This window comes from Anopheles maculipalpis, chromosome 2RL, assembly GCF_943734695.1.
Source record: "Anopheles maculipalpis chromosome 2RL, idAnoMacuDA_375_x, whole genome shotgun sequence".
In the NCBI taxonomy this organism is placed as follows: Eukaryota; Metazoa; Arthropoda; class Insecta; order Diptera; family Culicidae; genus Anopheles; species Anopheles maculipalpis.
This window is the reverse complement of record NC_064871.1, coordinates 17352343-17372323: the sequence shown is the minus strand read 5'-3', so window position 1 is coordinate 17372323 and position 19981 is coordinate 17352343. Positions and strand designations below refer to the sequence as shown.

The 19981-nt window shown below is 41.3% G+C and overlaps 4 protein-coding genes across 5 annotated transcripts in view; 2 read left to right on the top strand and 2 right to left on the bottom strand.

Moving 5' to 3' along the window:
- Positions 1–9657, bottom strand: part of LOC126556958 (hemicentin-1) — a 186995-nt gene extending 177338 nt beyond the window's left edge. For both annotated transcript variants that reach the window (XM_050212538.1, XM_050212539.1), the window contains exon 1: positions 9523–9657. In XM_050212538.1, the coding sequence (XP_050068495.1) occupies positions 9523–9625 (103 nt within the window). In that variant the 5' untranslated portion in view covers positions 9626–9657. The remainder of the gene's footprint in view (positions 1–9522) is intronic.
- Positions 1–19981, top strand: part of LOC126558833 (uncharacterized) — a 284233-nt gene that overhangs the window by 17455 nt on the left and 246797 nt on the right. The window lies entirely within an intron of this gene.
- LOC126556713 (mucin-5AC) overlaps positions 1–19981 on the top strand; it is a 469299-nt gene that overhangs the window by 231994 nt on the left and 217324 nt on the right. The gene's annotated exons all lie outside the window — the stretch shown is intronic.
- Positions 1–19981, bottom strand: part of LOC126559387 (histone H3.3A) — a 244656-nt gene that overhangs the window by 216902 nt on the left and 7773 nt on the right. The gene's annotated exons all lie outside the window — the stretch shown is intronic.

Sequence of the window (19981 nt, the reverse complement as noted above, 5' to 3'; positions counted from 1 at the left end):
GCTGTTATTATTCACAAACTGAATTAAACTCAAAGAAGTAACTACTTCAAGCTAGTTAACGAAAAAGTATAAAGCAAACTACAAGAATTTCAATGAGGAATTTCAAATGACGATAGATTGGAAAAAAGTGACCAACAATCACAAAAATTTGCTGAAAGCAAAACACTGTTAAAGAGCCTTAAATGAATATAACAGGAAAAGGGCCAAAAAACTTTTTTTTAAATTAAGTACAAAAGAAAATTAAGCGAAACGGAAATTGGGCCATTAAAGCATTGAATCGAAGTTTGATAAGTTTGAGACTTTTTTATCCTTGCGAAGCCATGCTGTCCGATTTACAACTAACTTTCTCTTCATTTACTATTTTAATGATCATTAAACATTGATCTCAATAAGACAAAAACTGCAAAAAATGTGGCAGAGAAATTTGTTCAAGTTATGCTAAAACAACAATGTACGGCCCAAAGACGCATCGAACGGTATGCAGCATGCCCCGATCGGACGGAAATAAAGGACTCTCCGTCATAATTGGGCGGTGGCAGATTGATCTGGTTGGGATATTCCATACAAAGATAGGTGGTTCAAACACACATCCAACGGTATGAGGAACAACCCAATCGGCTCAGCATGGTCGATTTATCGTTGATTTTCCACGGAAATGCTGCTGACAGATTTTCCTGGGAATTTTTGTATAATCCCCCTTAGTTTCCTTGAATGTTAAAACACTTTGTGGAAGTCTTTTTAAAAGATAATTAAAGAAAGCAAAAAAAAAATGGTTATCATGAAATTTACAAAACAATTTAATAGAGCCGGAAAAATATTTGTCTTGACGGAAAGAAATTATCCATCCATCTCATTCTATATTTTTTCGTTAAATTTATAAAATTCAGGTTTGATTAAACAAGTAATGTTACCTTACCTTGTATTCCAAAAACCATTTGTCATAGAGTTAAATTGATACATTTTCAACTCGTACAATTTATCATATTTTCCTCGAAAACCTTCCCCTCTAAAACGTGGCATGGTTAATGATTACGCTGACGACATAATTGAATCGAACGATTAATGCATCACACCGGGTAAAGTTTTTCCCTCCCTCTAGAAAGTGAACGAAAGTTCAAGATAATCCCAAAATCAACGCACTTTGATCGAGGTTCACTGCCTGTGCCTGGTATCGCGTAAAGGTTGTGGAATTTGTCACCACAGCAAAAGGGATCGAAAGGGTCTTCAACAACCAGCGCGGAACAATATTTAATGTTATGGCCCTCGTGCTTTCGTTTTCTCCTACACTTTCCACCTCGCATTGATACATTCGATCTTTGGGGCGAAAAATTCTACCGAACCACATTCGCGCTCCAACTTCTAATTTTGGAAAAGCGTGTCAAAAAGGCTGATCCCGGAAATTGTGTCTGCGCTAGAGATTGTCAATGGTGAGCCACAGCGGTGGATGAGTGGGTGTGTGTGTGTGTGTGTGTGTGTGCGCGCGGGAGTGCAAATGGGATTTCAGCTGAACAGACATGGGATTCCCTTCCCAAAACTCTCACTGCACGCTGTCCTTCGCGTTCGGCCCAGCCAGTTGAAGTGTTTGTCGTTTTCTTTCTGTCCACAGTAGCGTTCGCTAGGTTGATCAACATTTACCGGGAGGCCCTATAGAGTGGAAAAATGCTGTTTGCTTTCAATTTCCACCTGAGTGCGGATAAAGCGTAGGAAAATATGCGTACCCTTGTACACTGCGTGGTTTTTGTTTTCTTTCTCTCTCGCTCTCTCTTTCTCTCTCTCTCTCTCTTCTTCGTTTGGCCTCTTCCTCCCTAAGGGAACGTTTGTCCCGTTCAATGCGAAGCTTCAATCATCGATCAGCTTTAGAAGGAGTGGTAGTGCGCTGAAGTGAACGGAAGGCTTTCGCGCCGACCCGACAGTGTTCGAATAAATTATTCTACGCCATCAACCGCGCATACCCTAAAAAGCTGTCCCTAGATACCTTGGTTTTGTTTGGCGGTGTGTGTGCGCAAAGGTAAAATGGTGGTTCAAATAGAGCAGGAAGAATTACGATTTTCGGAGGCCTTGTTTGCATCAGAAAGGCTAAAAGCGGATGGTGGAAAATCAATACACCGCTGTTAAGTTTTCTTTGTGATTTAATAAAAAATACACTGGTGCAGGGAAACCGGGTGGATTTATTTTAAACTATCCGGTTATAGCAACTGTTTGTTAAAGCAACATCAAATCGAATATGTTTGATTGTTTTGGGCTGCACATCTGCAAAGTTTTCAGTACAAACATGAAGGAAGACAAATAAATTTAAATAAAGTACTATAATTAAATGACAAGTATAAAAAAGAACTAAAACTGCCTGCTACACGAACTTTATTTTGCTAAAGTTTTTCGTTAAAAAATATAACATTTTTAGCGTAACTCCCAATGGTAATTTTTTATTTGATTTCTTTTGTGAAACGGATTCAGGATGTCTGATATCATGGGTTATATGATTCTTTACAAACAATAATCATGAGACTCCTTCGATACAGCATTCGGGATTTAAATTCCATCTATACCGTTCAAGTCTAGTAAGTCATTCGATGGCCAGCATAACCTACAGGGCCGTTTAGTCAAGAAGAAAGATTGGCCTTGTAGTCTCGTTCTTTATAATGCTTTAAATAATTCGAAAGAGGCTCTTTTTACTAAACACCTTACTATTGAATTTGCTTAAATAGTTTTCTAATTGCAAACAAATTAGCAAACAAACTAGCAAGTTAATATTCAGATTGAAAAACATATTGTGGTAGGGAAGAAGAAGTCCCCAGCAATCGGACTTTCGACTGATCTTACTGATCCAGATGAACTCCGCGAGCTTAATCCTCTCGGCTGGTGGTCTTATTATTTATTTACACCCAGTTTTGTAGTTGGTTTTACATTAATTATGGTTGCTGAACCCAGCACACCCGGGATTTGGTGCCCTTTCACTGCTCGGAGAAGGAAATGTCTCGCAGCAAAGATGAAAGGACTATCGTACTTTTAAGTTGTTTGTAAGCAATACGGCCGTCATTTATGAAAAAAGGTATTCTGAAGCTAGCGTCTGTTTAGGGTTCTTGGTTTCCTGTATTCAAATAAATCAACTGAGTGTGTCAAAGGTTCTTGCTTTGGTTACCGATACACATTAGATCATATTCACTTGCACTGATTGTTTACTGTTGCAATTGTTTATGGGTTTCATATGTGCGCATCAACATAACACCTGCCTCGGCCTGGATTGGTTTTGCTGAGCTAGCTTTCTGTGTGGTTTCTGTACTTTATGGGTGTCACATAGCTTGAATGTTTATGTAAGTGGTTTAAATGTTTTTTTTTCCTGAATATTGATTGAGGAAGCGTCGTGTTTCTGACCTGTTTCTTAGCAATGTTTTACAACGTTTGCGAACAATTTTATCATTGTTCTTTGCATGTGTTTTAGTTTGGCTTTAAACTATAATTTAATTTACTCTGCAAACTAACTTCATTATGCTAATATTATCCATTCTTTCGGGTTCAAACAATCACAATTATCAGTGTGTTTACAGCGGTTAAGGTAAACACAATATTTGTTCATCACGTATAAATAATACGTTAAGCGTGTCATGCAGTAACACCGATCAAAGTCCAATGGAAACTGGTCAAACATTAGCAACCCAAACGTCCATGCCATTAAAAGCCATCGTTTTTTTTTTCCTCCTTTCCGACCACATCAAAAGCTATCCCCATTAATAACATTGGCTATCCAAGCGCTACAGCTGTTGCTGCTAGGTGGAAAGTTTATGTGAATATTATCGCTTTCCAATAAGTGCCAGCGTGCCTTCTATAAATGTATAACAAATTCGATATTAATCTTTCACCAAACGGAGGATCCACTCGCAACGTTTAGGCAAGACGCCGTTCAGAGTGTTGGCTCACCCTAGACAAAGCACCGCCGCTCTCGAAGCGTCAAATGTCACGTGCATGAATACGTGTGAAAAATTCATGTAAGAAAGCATGCGTCGCGAGACCAGGCAAGTCCTCTCGTTTGCCGCCAATTTCTTAGAAGCAGTTGAAATAAATACATAAAAAATGCTCCCTGCTTGAAGGACATCCTTGCAGCGTGGATAGGCTGGTGGAAGATACCCTACGGGTAGCTAAGCACACGCTCGCATTCGCACCGAAGAGAACCTCTTCTTCCGTCAAGGGTCACCGAAAGTAAAAACAACAAACCGGATAGTCCACCGACCAAATGTTGGCGAAGCTTTTGCTTCCGAGGACCTGACGAACGTTGCAATGCGAGCGTGGTAGATAAAGCCGCTAGCCATCTGCGGGAAGCAAAGGATACGTGAACACATCAAAGGATGTTGAGTGGTGCTGCAGATGGAAAGCAAGACGAACGATACATAAACATTACTTACGAGAGTCTTTGCTGTTTATATTTTCTTCTTTCGCTTGCTTCCTTGCGAGGCTTGTGTATAAACCTTTCATCACCTTTTCGCTTTCCGACGCGTTCGTCATCGCAGAAAATGTGTTTTTATGTTTTGGATATGGTGTTTTTTGTTGTTGTTTATAGCACCCTACATGTAATGCGCTTACACCAAGACTGACTTTTTTATGCGACTCAATTGCCCATTCGATGACACACGAAGGAGGGTGTGAGCGAACAACGACGAAAGCAAAAACTACACATCCCTGTGTCACCAAATTGTCACATGTATCGTAGCCCCAGCGGTCTATAAAATGTTTATCTTGAACTGGCCACCGAGACGAAAGCCTCTTATCCGTTTTCGGGTACTCAACCTTACCCTCGAAAAGGTTGGCGAGTGGACGCAAAAAAAGCAGAAACATGGAACCTCAATCGACAAAACACTGTCACTCGGTTGACTGTGATAACGCAGCTTGGAAGGTGTGTCTCTGGCCCGATCAGCTCAACCCCGTGATTCATATATGTGTAACACGATGAGTCGACAGTGTTTCTCTCCATTCATGGTGCTTGAGTCAGTGTGTTTTTGGTGAAGCAAAACCCAAAGAACACACACAATACTGAATTGCATGATGTACTTAGCTGGGAAACGCTTTGTCCTTTTTTTTCCTTCCCTCGCAACAACTCAACCACTCCAGATGTCTCGTCAACAGATGCGCTGAAAAGACGCTCACCTACCGTCAAAGAAGGCACGTCGCTGCTGCTGTTGAAAAAAAGTGAGAGCACAACTTACCAGCGATAATAAGCTTCATCTACTGTCGGGTTTACTTAATTGAAAGCTTATACCATTGCAACACGGTGCACGGGAACGTACCTTAACGGTACCCGCCTGTAAAATGCTCCCCCAGTACACAAGGACGTGTTTATGAGGGTAATAAAGTGACATTGACCCTAAGTGCATGACTTGTTCAGCTTTCGGATTTTCCCGCATTTTCCCGGTGGTCTTTTGTTGGCTTGGGTTGGGTACCGTTTTGTTCCCGGTACACGCCGTCGCTGCACTGGTATGGTTTCCTAGCTTTTCACACCCATTGACCGGGTTCGTTTGGCAAAAAAGGGGGGATAATTGAATGAATATTGCTGTGCTGTACTGTGGAACGTGCACTGTTGCAGTCCGAAAGTCGTGGTGGTGGTGGTGGTGGTAGCTCAAGTATCCACTCTTTCCAAACGAACGTAATGTGTAATGTCCAGGCCAGACATGGGCATAAGAAGTGGACTAAGTCGTGCAAAGACTGGTGTTATAGCAAAAAGGGTTGTTGCACACGAAGAGACTAATGTATTGACGGAAAACGGTGAAAAATTTCGTTTAGGTTAAAGAAATTATTTGACACAAAAATACAATATCCTTCCTTAGCGAATCTATTTTTAATTTTTATTGAGTAAAGTCTAAGTTTGATTTGTTTGTACTTTTATTATAATCAATAAAGAAAAAAGCAAATATTCCAGAGCATATCATACTTGGAGTTTCCAAGGGAAGGGTTTCAACTTCAAATGAAAAGGTACGAAAAGGTAAGGTGATTTTATTTCCTTCACCAAAATAAACTTTTATGCAGCGTTTACTTGTGTGTTAAATTTTTTTTAATTCTTTCTTTGGTTAAAACCAAAGAAAAACGGTTAGGGCTTCATTCTAGAGATATGTTTTTACCAGGATCTTTGAATACTTAATTTGAGCTTCTTGCTACAACGTTTACAAATATTTGATCCGTTTTTCGAATCGTACTACACAAATCCGAAGCCACATGATTCAATGCGTAGTAATAAAGGTCTTAACGTTACTATACGAATACTTGTTTGGGACAGTAAAATGTAACTAGAAATATAGCTAAAACTGAAGCAAGTGGTAGAGAATAATAAAACACATATTTTAAAAATATTTGATTGTTTTAGCGCATGTAAAATTCCTACATATAATTCAATAAGAGAACAAGAGGAGAATATTTACATATTTGTATAATAAATATCGAGGAAAAATATGTTCCTCGACAAATATAATGGTTTTAAAAATCGTACATGAGTGCAAGTAGCGCAAGATGACTTCTGTAGAAATAAATATGATTTTAAATATTTTTTAATGTCTTTGTTAGCTTCCCATTCATGCGCTTCAAAATTCGTCGCTTATGTTATTCCATACATTTCCCCATCTACCACATTCTTTTATTACAATAAGAAAAACACTCAATCAACAACGATAGCAGTTTGATTAAATGATCATCATGGTTTCGCCTGCGTTCCAGTTAGTGAGATGTGCTGCTAGCAAAGAGCTCCCTTTTTCGAACAACGGTACCAAACAGTTGCTCATCACAGTACAGCAAATCAGGGGGCTAAGCTAAGTTTTTGGTGTACAAGGAATACAAAACACTTCGGTCAATTTACATTCATTTTTGTATTGCCAAAAAAAAACTTTTACTTCGCAACGGCTTCTCTTCATGAATAAAAAACGAAAAAAAACCTACAAATTTCAAAACGATAAGATAAACAACCTCACCATTGTGATTTTATCCCTGAGGTGAGACTCGGTACAAAGCACGCTGTAAAGTCCCGTAGCCATAAAACCAACCACATTTCATCGAAAAATGCTTGATTTTAGGGGAAGTAAATCATTCCTCTGTAGCTTTGAAGCCGAAGCCGGTTTCGGTTAGTTGGAAGGAAAAACAACCAGCCAGCAAATGTGTAAAGTGCGCCCAGGGTGTACTCTTTGATCTGGTGGTATTTATTCGAACAAAATAAAAAAATGAAGCAAAAGCCTTCAATCCTCTAAGGTGCATTAGCTGTGTGGTTCGAAGTCGAGAGAGTGCAACCATCGCTCCGGTGTGCGTATCCGTAAGGCATGGCATAATAAGAGCAGCAGGTGCTGTTGGGTGTAAGAAAAACATAAACCAATAAAGCTTAGAGACGCCGGCTCCAACCCGCACCTCCACTACATCGAAAAAGCCGTCATGGGAGAAATGTAGCTGAACGACCAGGCGTCTCCATGGGGCAACTGCCCCATGGTTCTGTTTTCCCCCACGCTTCCTACTTTTTACCTACATTGCTCCTTATTTTGAAGCTTGAATAAACAACAACAAAACGGGAGAAGCAAGCAAAACCAACCCGAACGGGACCAGTCCAGGGCTCTCCCCATATATACCCCACCAAACAGCTTCATCGTGTGCGTATTTTCGTGGCGTTGAGATTCGTCTTTTGGCTTGCAACGTCACCACACCACAACACACGAAAGCAAAGCCTCACAAAACATTGGCCGACCTTTTGCGGAAACCGTCACAGTCAGCCTCGAACCGTCAGTGGACCGTTCTCGCTCGCGCTCACGTGCCTAGCGTAAAACACAAATGTCAATATCAGGGAAATCGACCGAGCCGCAGCAAAAATATCCATTTCGCTTATCGAAATCAATTATCGACCCGAACAGGGCAACGGGAAAGCCTGTGCCCCAAAGAAAGGGATTTTCGCGTCGTGAAAATAACGATATTCATGAGGTGATGGCCCTTTTTTTGTCGTTTTGATAGCACGGTGACGCACGCGAAACGAAGGAGGGTGCAAAAGTTTTGTTTATCGAATTCCGAGATTGTTTGCATTGGTTGCTGGCAGTGGAGGAATGCCGGCACGTGTCTGAGGGTGAAAATGGAAGACAATTTTCTATCGAAAAAATAAATCCACTGTCTGTAGAACCTTTAGCAAAGTTCGATGCTTTTGGTGATTCCAAGCATTTCTTCCACTACCACTGCAGGGCAAACAATCGTCCAGACATGGAGAAATAATTGAAACGGATTTCGAAAAAGATTTGTCATATTTTGTTCGTTTCTTTCAGTGACCAGTTGATGGTATCGTCGGATTTAGGACGATTTTAATATTCATAACAGCTTTATTACGACGTTCCGAAAGCTGCGAAATGAACGGAAAGAAAAAGTAAAGCCACACGCACAGTCGATCGAAAAAAAAAAGGCAAACCAATCAATGCTAACGGATCGAAAAGTTCGGTCAACAATCGCGCAGCTTGTGTATTTTGTTAGCCAATCTATCAATACAATCCTCAGCGCGCGCGCGCGTTCCAGCACCAGTTACTGCTCGTCTCAGATGGTAAATCGTTCGGGCAACGTTTGGGCGTGCCCACCCACCGCTCCCAACCACTGGAAATGGTTTGGAAGAAAAATGGCCAGCAAATGACTGCCCATTAGGCAAATTGTAGCTCCGGTTGCAAATTTGCTTCCATTTCGCACAACTGCCTCGCTGTGACGATGAAATATGCATAGTTGGGTCGAGTGCAAAATGCAACATTGACATAAATTTATAAATCAATGTTTTACTATTACGGTACGCCTTCTGCTCTGGTGGGGCAGACAGGTAAGGGAACGGAAAATGCCGGAAGGAACGGTTTTACGTCGCGAGTAACAGTGTGTTGAATAAAATATTGGTACATAATGTGGAAGCATTAAAACATTTGCAGCAAATTGTTTATTACTAAAAAGCGTATCATCAGGGTAACTACATCAGATATCCGGTCCAGTCCCTTCCGGAAGGTTTTACCGCTCAGTAAGGATTTCTAAGAAGTCATAATATGAAAGGTATGGTCCAGAGGGTCCTTTAGCTACGACGACGCTTAAATAAATTGATTAATACTTTTGAAATGAACCCAAAAGCATCATAAACTAGTTCAGTTTTTCAAATTTTGAAACACAAAAGGATCAAATCACATTCAGCCGATGTCATTTTATTTTTCCATATTCGTACACGGAGTGCGTTAAAAGAGCGTCAAGCGCATTGCATACACATAGGCGTAAACATTATTTGAAATGGAGTTATCGTTATAATTATTTTTTAAACTAGTTTCTAGACTAGACTAGACTACATTAACAAAGGTGTTGCAAGTGGATATTTTTACCACGATTTTACCACATACTTTCAACTGCTGATTTGTTGTTAGTTCATTCTAGTTGTTGCATTTTACTGCCAGTTAGAAAAAAGTACCCTTGTGTGTTTCGAATTTCAACGCATGGAAATAATTGTGTTAAAATACTTATTTAAATCAGGATAATTAATCATGTAAAAGAAAAACCCCTGTTTCATACCTGCTTTGAATCCTTCGCTTTTCACCTGCACCCACTTGCCACCGCCAACCATCAGCAACAGCATTAGCCTAACTATTGAGGCGAACTTGTGCCGTAATTCCATCGTAGCAACAACCTGACACACCTTTACCACACCGCACAGTGCACTGACCCCGTGACCTCCGTTATCAACAGCCACACAAGCAGGGCCTCGATGAACCTCCCAAGCACAGCGCTCACTTTACACACTGGCAATCACTTCGCCACACTCTTTTCACCCTCCCGAACCCGACACACATGCACACACGAAAACACCCACAACTACCGGTACACCCACCCCCCCACACAGACACACACACACATACACAAACACACTCAATAGATTGCACTACACCACGTCGTAATCCGGCACAGGATCTTTGAAATGATCTTCACACACACCGTACACTAGCGAGAAGCGAATGTGGCTCACCACAATACAAGGGCTGACGCACCATACTGCCGTTGATAGATGGCAGCTCGCCGGGGAGCATCTTCTGTCGCATTCGCAACCATTCCGTTGTTTCGCACTGTGAAATTTTTTCGCACTAGTCATACACATTTACACAGAAAACACAAACACACACACGCTGCATTGAACTGTGCGTGAGTCGCGTGCTGTAGCAAACGTACACAATTCCGATCCAGTTTCGCACTACACGATGGAGTGTGTGTGTGTCACGCTGTAAAAGGGAACAAAAGTTTACGGCATGAATGAATGCCAATCATCTTCAAGGTGTTGAAGTTATGTTCGGTGAATGCGGTGAAAGCCGTGAACGAAATACATATTTTAACTAAAAGGAATTAAAGTGTAGGGTTAAACGAATATTGTCATAATTTTAATTGAGAAGATTTTCCCAAAATAATCTTTAATATTTAATCTTTCACGGCCCAAAAAAAGGAATACAAACACGAAAAAACTTTGTGAGCTTTTACACGCACAACAACAAACCGTTAACGCTCACAACATCTAACGAACAATTCCCAGTTTTATGCTTCACGCCTTTCAAATACAATTTGAGGGTTTGTACAAAACGATACACTTTCTAAAAGCTTGCCAATTGCTTTGCTAAACACTGGTTGTGCTGGTGGCTCAGTTAAAAAAGAAAAATTCACACAAATTCATCACCACAGTTTCAAATCGTGAATCAAATCGAATCCTTGTCCGATCGCGATGTCACGTTTTTTGCTTGCCGTAGCGTGATAGAGTGTGCGAATGCTTTCAAAGCGTACAGTTCATTATGTTCCTTGCAGTCTAACCTTTTGTTTGCGTGTGCTTCACTGCCTTTCAATGGTACCCAATTAGTGTACGAATGGAAAGCTCTGTGAGAATATGTAAAAAAAATCCTCCTTCAATTTGAAACGAAAAAAAAAAAAAACCGTGAAATTCAGGTGACGGGGGTTATTGCCGGGGATTTAAATCGTCCGCAGTTAGCGAAACGGTGAGCTAGTTGCTGTCATCACGAAAAACCAAATGCTATGTCGTTCATGTCGTTAGCAGTTGTCGATTTGAATGGTTCCGTTGTGTTTTGTGTGTTTTAGTGTCGGATCCGCGGCACTCGGGACTCCTTTTTTTTCTCTCGTGGCACTTGACGCACCCCTTCGGTCTTGTGGAAAATGCATTTTTTTCTCTTTGGTTTTTGTTCTTCTGTCACTGCACGTTCGGGTGCTTTTTAGTGGTGATGAGTGTGCTGTTGTTTGATTGCTGACTCTATCTATCGGCCTCGGTGCGACGATCATCTGCAAAGAGAGGGAAAAAGGAAGAGACACAACAAAAAAAAAACACATGTCAGACACATGATCATACCGAATCTGGCTCCAAATGGAGCAAAGTGAATGAAAAGTGAAAGTTTTAATTGCTTCCAAGCAGACGAATACAAAATAAAAATCCCCCGTCAAACACACCAGCATACTGGTATAGGGTAAACAGAAGCAAATGCGTCAAATTGATGCTCGAAAGCATATGAAAGTACAGTGGTGGGGTTACGTACCAGAATCGTTTCACTCCGAGCGTAACGGATAAAAATATTCGAATCACGTTTCTGGCGTGATCCGCTGTAATTTTTGCTACCGTGCTACCGAAACCCACTGTAGCCCTGAAATGTAGCCGAAGATTTATGTACTAGCTGATGCGGACAACCAACGCTGCAATGATCCTCGGCAGCAGCAAAAGTTTTTTCATTTCATTTCTAGAGTGTGGTACCGGGAGGATGATCAGAACACCGTTTGTAGTTTATTTTCTTCCCACATGCATGCAAACGCCATTGAGCGAAGTTTCGGTTTCGCTCCGATTACATCGCGTGCATTGGCATACACGTCGGGCAGCCCGATGTACCGAAGTAAATTGTCATATTCCACGGAGGGACGAAAACTAGACGAAGTAATTGAATACAGCGAAACAATCTTGGGTTTATGAGACCGAGGGAGGGAAGCGGTGTGCCAGTAAAGAGGCGAAAATAATATCTCGAATCCTGCAGCACTCATAATGTACTAGCCAGGCATAAGATTCTGCCCCCTGTTCTGCGGCATCGCATTACGAAGCACGTACCGACGGTGTGTGTGTGTCGTTATGTCTGTGCCGGTGAATAGCTTCACATCACAATTGATGAAGACAGCAAACAAAAAAGAAACGGCACAAAACCTAATTACTAGCGGATACAATCTGACCACTCATAAATAATCATGAACGCTTTATTAAATGTAGCCAAAAACTACCACCAAGAAAACCGGCTCCCAGGGTCTACGGTTGTGTAAGGCTTCGTGAGGTGAAAAGTGGCAGCGAAAATGTGCAGAAGCAAAGCCACGCCAAAAACACGTGCTGGGAATGTTATTGGAGGAGAGAAAAGTTCAGCTTCGCTTTGGCTCCAGTCGATGACCAACAAGCACGGACCGTTTTTTTTTTGGTTTTTGCTGCTGTTTTTGGTTGCATAAATCGAGGACAATGACGGTGTAGTCAATAAGCTTGTACACAAGTTAAATCGTGATTTTGTGTTAATTTTTTTCTGGGGATGTAACAAGGTTGTGCAATTGATTATATGTTTTGGTTGGCATCGTTTCGTTACAAAGTTTTGCAAGCGTACTTTTTAGATGGAATTGTAATAGTTTTTCATTTACAAAACGTGAAAATAATGAATGAAAAAATAGTGGTGATTATGGTTCTCGAACAGTCAAAACCTAAAAAAAAATCTTCTGTAATTAAAAATCGATAAAAATTTGCATTTTAGCTTAGAGTCAGAGGCATTACACTTCTGTCAAGCTTTTTTATTTTCGTTGGTTCGCAACAGCCCTAGCTGGCAAAGGGAAAACTGTACTCAAAAGCAATTCCAGCCACACCCGATTTGATGTACTCATGGCAAAAATAAAATTTTAATAAAAAATTTATGACAGCTACATTAGAACTGCCAACAGCATAAAAAATGTTGTTGTACATCTCCAAGATACACGAAATATTTTAGCTCCGTTGGATCACTTAGAGCCACTTCTTGGTATTATTTTCCCTTTTTGTGGTCGATAGAATGACGAGCCAAAGTTAGATTTCAATATTAAACGTGAATTTTATCGATAAGATGTATTCTAATCCTGACAATACATAATCAAATAAAATTACATAATATAATAGTTTATAATTATATAAACACATATTCTATTCGTAGTTTTGTTTATGGTGTAAATGCTGATGACGATTGACCTCATTCCCAAATTTAAGGATCAAAAAGGCTTAAAACTTTGTGAAATTAGGTTTTTTATTATAAATTTTTCGTATTATTTTTGATAAGAAGAAAATCATTCGTCTTCTTCCCGACTTAATGATCTTCTAGATCATGAAGGTAATCTAAAACTTACTAGACTTGCTGATACCACCAAAACTGTTTATTTGGCAACCCCCAGTCTTTTTGGGATTGTGGAAAAGGCGACAAAATATCCTGATTTTCCATGTGATTACGCTGGTACATGTCCATTAGTTGCCAAAAAACTGGGAAAATTTGAGAGCTTTTTCAGATTGTTTTACTTTAGCTACCACAAGAACATTGAATGTAAATTGTGCTATAGTTTTCTGTGTACCACTAGCTCAATCCGAGCCTAGAATATTGTCGGCCTGTGTGTAACCAGTTAACCAGATATGATCTGGCAAATATCCGTCAGATACTTGCAGCTATGGAGAAGGGAAAGTCCATAGACTGGAAGCATGGATTTAACCGTCCGTTTACATTTCAAGCGACGAGAGTGAAGATGACGTGAGGACGCAAGTCTTCAGAACTATTACTGAAATAGAAACTTAATGCCACCGTGGCGCTCACGCCTTAAAAGCCATGGATCGATGGAGTACCCTTAAACGTTCCGTTGAAAGAATATTCATATTTATAAATGTTGTACATTAAACAAAGTAATCCCTAAGCAATACGGCCTGGTCGTCCTTTATGAATAAAAAAAGAAGAAACAATCCTTAAAGTATCCTTAAGCTGACCCCAACCCTCTCGAACCTATACAGGAGAATGAAGTGAGATCAGCGCCATCATCATTCTTTAGAACTGGCTGTTGCCTTTGAGATGTATATTTCAATACAGCTCGAAGCTGAAAGAAAGGAACCGTTTGGGGAGGATGGTGTATCCCAAGCTTGCCAGCCTTGACGATGCATTTATTTAATAGGTGACCTTTTAACGTTACACGTTCAAGGAGTTCAACCAACATGCTTTTGTGAACGTTGGCAAAAATCCCTGCAAAGTTTGCATTGTAATGCAGTTGGTACTGGATTTTTGTTATAAAACTACAAATTTTGAAAAAGGATAAATATTGTTTTTACCATTTATTCTATGATTCTCCATTGCTGACTTTCTGGCCCCCAACCTAGCTCAGTTTTTTTTTATTGGAAATAATTTAGTTATGAATTATTCATGATTCAAATAAACCTTTTTCTAATTTAAGAATGAGCATGAATTGATAATAAATTAAATTTATCAAACTTCTTTGCATTCAATGTTGGTGATTTAGTAATCGTGACACATTCCATTACTCACTTCAGCTGCATTTGGTAGGTGCTTTACATGTTAACTTCGAATGCAACAACCAGATGTAATGAACCTTCATCATCATCATCATCATCATCATCATCTTACGGGACCAACCTTCTTTTACCAAGTCCATAGTTCAAGGTTGCACACCAGCAGTGATTGGAATAAATTAAAGCCTCGTCACTCGTCCACGTCAGCGCCGCAAAAGAAAAATGGCCCAAACCATTTACAGGCAAATGAGCCTGTAATGATTTCGCACGGACCTGACGGGAGCAGAGGCACACAAAACAAAAAATGTGCATGAAAGATGATTGTTCTTACATTGCGCGCTCCCCTCCCGATCGGGTCCCGTTTGCTACGAAATTTAACTTTTCTTCCACTGCTGCCCGCCAGCGACAAGGCGCTCTGCTCAGCACGTGTTTCTATTGCGTCAGCACGTAGTGGCACGAGTGGATTTTGACCCCGGCCAACATTTCAGTTCGGGATCGGGCCAGCATTTTTGTTGGAATTAATTTGTATAATTTATTAGATTTTAGTGGAAAGTTATTCGCGACCATGGTCACGGTGGTGGTCAGTCCGTTGGGAAAATTTGTGGGAACGCTGAAAGCAAGAAGGAAAAAGGAACCATCTGAAAAAGGTGAACGAGCGATTTTACGTTTGAAAAGCTGTGTCGGTACGCAACTCAAATGCGTTTCATTTCTATTTAATTTCAGCCATAAGAAGTTACGCGTTTCGTTTATCCAGCTGTTCATCTTGCTCCTTCAAATAGCTACAGTTTTTGGCTGTGTGTGTGTGTGTTGGGCGTTGTTGGTGGATTAGTTTAGTCTAGGCTTATTTTCTCGATCCACTCGTCTGCTTTCGAGGGTATTTCATGTTAAAATTCTTTTTTATCCGTCTGTATGATTTCTACCCTTGTCCCGCGGCCATTGTTGGAGAGTTAATTTTTTGTATGCTTCGTTTGTTACGCATTTTGCTTTGTACTCAGCAAAAAAAAAGCTTGTTCTTAAGCGAAAATTTAACGAACGAAAAAAAAATCTAGAATCTCACAGCAACATATTATGGGCAAACAAATGCCAACACACTCACAAAAAACCTTTGGCACATTGTTTTGCAGAGCATGCATTTTTTTTTTTTTGCACTTACGTCCCATTTACGCTGAGCCAACGCTAAGAATGTGTTTGTTTCACATAATGACCTAAGGCACGATTTTTCCCGTCTCGCTTTCCACCACCATTCAATTTTATCAGCCTCGTTTTCCTTTCGTAAGATTTCCGAATCTTTCACGCAAGAACACGGTGGGTTTTTTCACCATTCTTTCAGCCGGCGAGAGACGTTCACAGCCACTTTTCCGCTTCACTCCGTTTTCGGGCACTGGGAATGCGTAAGCCGGAACATTTCGGAGATGAACCGTGGTTGCTACGGACACGCTTTACACTCACTGACAAAACGGTATAAATCAGGGGCAAAATTAATGATTGCAAAGCGCGTCCTGCGACCGGCGTCCCACCCAGTCGGTGGGATTGGCGGTGAAATGTTACTAAGGGCATGAAATAAATTTTCATTTCAAGATGAAAGTGCTATTTTTCAAGCTCACACTCTCACGGCCCCCGAAGCAGCTGCGGAACAACATGTTTATTCAAATATGTTGCTTGCTGTGTGCCTGCTGGGTCCCGTTCTCTCGTGGAGAACCGGGAGAGATTGAAATACGTCGAGATGGACGATGAGAAAGCTGACTCCGAAGAGGAAACAGTCACTCCAGACGCGTCACTCCTAGACAGCAGGAAACGAACCGACCGAGCCAAATAAACGCTTTTTCAGAAAACGAACTCACATCGGAACGTGGGTACGTGCGAGGGCGTTCCATGCCCTCCAGCAAGCTGGCATGGTAGGTGGGGGAAAACAAAATAGATTTCCTTGCCCAACAGCACGGCAGCGGGTCGGGTGGTTCGAGGAACGGATGTAAAACAACGAACTGTACGATGTACACGGCCAGCAAGCGAAGCGAAGTAAGAAGGAGAAAAGAAGCAACAACAAAAAGAAAAGCTTACCATCGGAAGCAAATCCAAGGCACTTAATAGCTTTTTATCATCGGGCACAACGGGCCCCCCGGGTTAGTTGGATGTTGGCCGGTCGGCGTTACTTTCTTTTCGCTCTTTTCCCGTTTTTCATTCGCGCTGAGTAATTCTTTTACTCGCTGAATTTCGGTTTTTGTTGCAGATTTTTGCTTGCTTGCGTCTGCTTCGAGGAATTATTTTCAATGACAGTAAAATATGTCCGGAAGCTGACTTTGCCTCGTTGACTGACCGGCAAAGTGTGCTCGGACCCGGGTCAGGGTAAGGCAGAAACGAACAAAAATGCATTGTTTGCAACGTTTTAATTGATTTTGAAGTATAGTTGAGCTAAATTGAAAACCGTTTTCCTTATTCCGTTTGATAGAAGTTGTATAGGATGCTACGTACCTTTTATTCTTTTTTTTGTAAAAATGTACAATAATTTTTACAACTTTTTTGTATTTTCGTTTCTTAGAAAAGAATAGGCTTTCCGTAATGCTACTCTTAAAGAATTCAATCTCAGAAATAGTCTTACAAATTTCCTTGATGTGTTAAATTATAAGAAAACATACACCAATTCATCAATCGTTTCGAAGAACCGACGCACACCATCAGCACGCCACTCTTAACGAGTCACATTACTACCCAATACTTGGAAGTTTTCAAAGGGGTAAATCGGAATCGTTTGCTTGGTGAGATTATGCGATCCATTCAACGCGCTGAAAGTTTTGCGCCAATATCATTGGCATTGGTTCGAGAAAATGAGCACCACACAAGCGAGGGAAAACGAACGAACGAACGACTTCAAACAAGTTCCCGCAAGCCAGTCCCACTTGTACTGGGAATCCGTAATCGGATCTTAATATTCCATAGCCCCAACCGTAGCTGCCGCGAGATCTTAAGGTGATGTGAGAACTTCAAACGATGCTTCGGACGACGGTGCATTCGGATAAGGATCCGGAGGGAAGAAATAATTGCTGCTAGAAAGTGCCGTTGATGATGATGAAACCGATGCTTACAAGCCGGTCTGGCTTGTGCCTTTCTTCTTTTCTGCGATAGTATTTCACGCAAGCAATAACTCAGGTACACCGAACGATAGCCGGTCTGTTTTGAGGTTCTACTAATTGAAGCAATTACAGCAACGGTTACATGACATGCTCAAGCTGGGAGTGTGAAGGAGAGACGTACAAATTCTTTTCCAGTAATATTTGCCTGCTAACAAGACACACACATTTTGTCGCCACATTCTTTTCGCCGTGCCTGAGCTTAACGTTTGAACTTTGTGGGCCAACGAGTATCGTTTAAAATTGTTCGCCTTGAAACCGAGCAACCTTTACGCCTTATTTCATTATCCTGTCTCTCAAGTCCGTAGCTCTCCGCGGCTCTTGTTTCATGCGGAGCGACCGGCAATCGTCGCCCGTTTGCAAATGTCACTTGGAATTCACTTTAATTGGGCGCTTGCGATGCGATAAATTAATTTCACTACGCTTGGCACTGTAGTACGCATTTCGGGTGGACAGTTTGCACGCCGCTGATAGGGCCGGTCTGGCCGATGAACGAGAGGTTAAGTTTAGTTGTTGGCTTAGATAACTCATGTTGCTGAATTGTTTTACAGCAGTGAACCACCGAGACATCTTAAGCTAGCAAGCGCGCCTTGCTGTCGACACTGCAGCTGTGAAGTGCTCGACAATCTCTACCATCCTTGGTATTCCAGTTTACGGACCCGGTGCCGTGGAGCAGCGCAAAGAGCATAGACCCGAGTTCGCATGTACGACATTCTACGGGTAAAGATCGGTTGGGTTTTTGTTCGAGCGCCGCACTTGAGGCATGACATTAATTGACATGCAAGAGCTGATTGCGGTGGGTAGATAAGGAAACTTTCGGTGATACAACCGAAACAAACTCCCCCCCCCCACACACACACACATCACCCTCTGTTTAGCATTCCTACCGAACCTCAATCGAACCACCCGTCCGTAGGAGAGAACGGCGGATTCCTCACGCCCACGATCCTTCGCCAGACCCAGGTTTGAAAATTAATTCAAACTACCAATTAAGATAGAAACTTTACCCGACCCGGGTCTTACACTTTTTACCGTACCCTACTTTACTAAACGAAACCCAAGCTTCATTGAACGAGGTCTTCACAGCCATCAAACCGAACCGAAGAATGCTTCGCAAGCCAACCCTTCCTCAAACACGGCGTCGCCGTTCCGCAATCAGCTTAACCCGATTCACACGCTCGATACGTTCCCAACGAGACGGATCCGGAACGAACCGGAACAACTGTACGGACTTGCCTTTCCTGCCCGAAAACACTGCTCGAGTCCATCCTCTGTTGCTTGTATGGTGTGGTTAGTTGTCAACCGTATTTTCCACCACTCGTTTTTGGGGGGGGGGGGGGGGGGCACTTCCTGGTCGGGTTTCCTGGATCACCTCGGAAATAGATTCTGTGGCAAGTGTGATGGGTAGGGTCGAGTTTGCTTTCTTTTCATCGAGAAAACCATGATTGAAACAACCGAAAGTCAAACAAATAGTTGTACATGATTTTAGCACGATGGCTGGATGTTTGTTTATATTATTTTTAAAAAGGAATACATTTAATGAACGCTGTAGAAATGCTTCACTTATATGTAACTACACACAGTCAAATAGGCGATCTTTGTCCTTTAATGTGTAGCATCGAATGTTGGTGTAACAACATTCTATTTAACAAAATTTAACACAAAAATTAACCAATTTTACACTCATTGCATACCTTTAGGCTTTGATAATCTAAAGAACGCCAATAGGAATGAGGAACGTTCAAATAAGTCTACAATTTCATATTAGAAACTAGTTTAACTCAAATGAAGAACCAAAACAACGTGGTGAATTTATTTATTTTATATATCAAATCATCAATTAATTGCCCAATGCTCGAAGCAACATCAAATCTAGATTAGTTCCAACAACATCTCCATATTAAAACAATATTATAATTTGTGCTTGAAAATGTGATTAAATTATCATTCAACTAAATTCAACTGCAGAACCATCATCTTCCACACGCTGCTGAGGCAGTCTTTAAATGAATCTTTATCATTTAAGTGGAAACAGCGATACGAGAAATCGCGCTAGACGCTAAACGATAAGGCTACCCACTTTAATGTGCCGAACGCACGTATGTGTCGGTTTGTGTTTCACCGTGTGGGTTCTATTCTACCGGAAGACTTCTTCCGGTTTGTTAAAGGACACCAACCGTCTCTATCTCTCTATGGGCCGATTCGCTGGCTGGTGAAAATTCGAGTGCGTCAGTAGCGGAAAGCAATTTTGAACCAATTTTCAGTCAACAAGCAGGAAAATGGGGACACAAATACACTCCCAAGAGCGCGCACATAC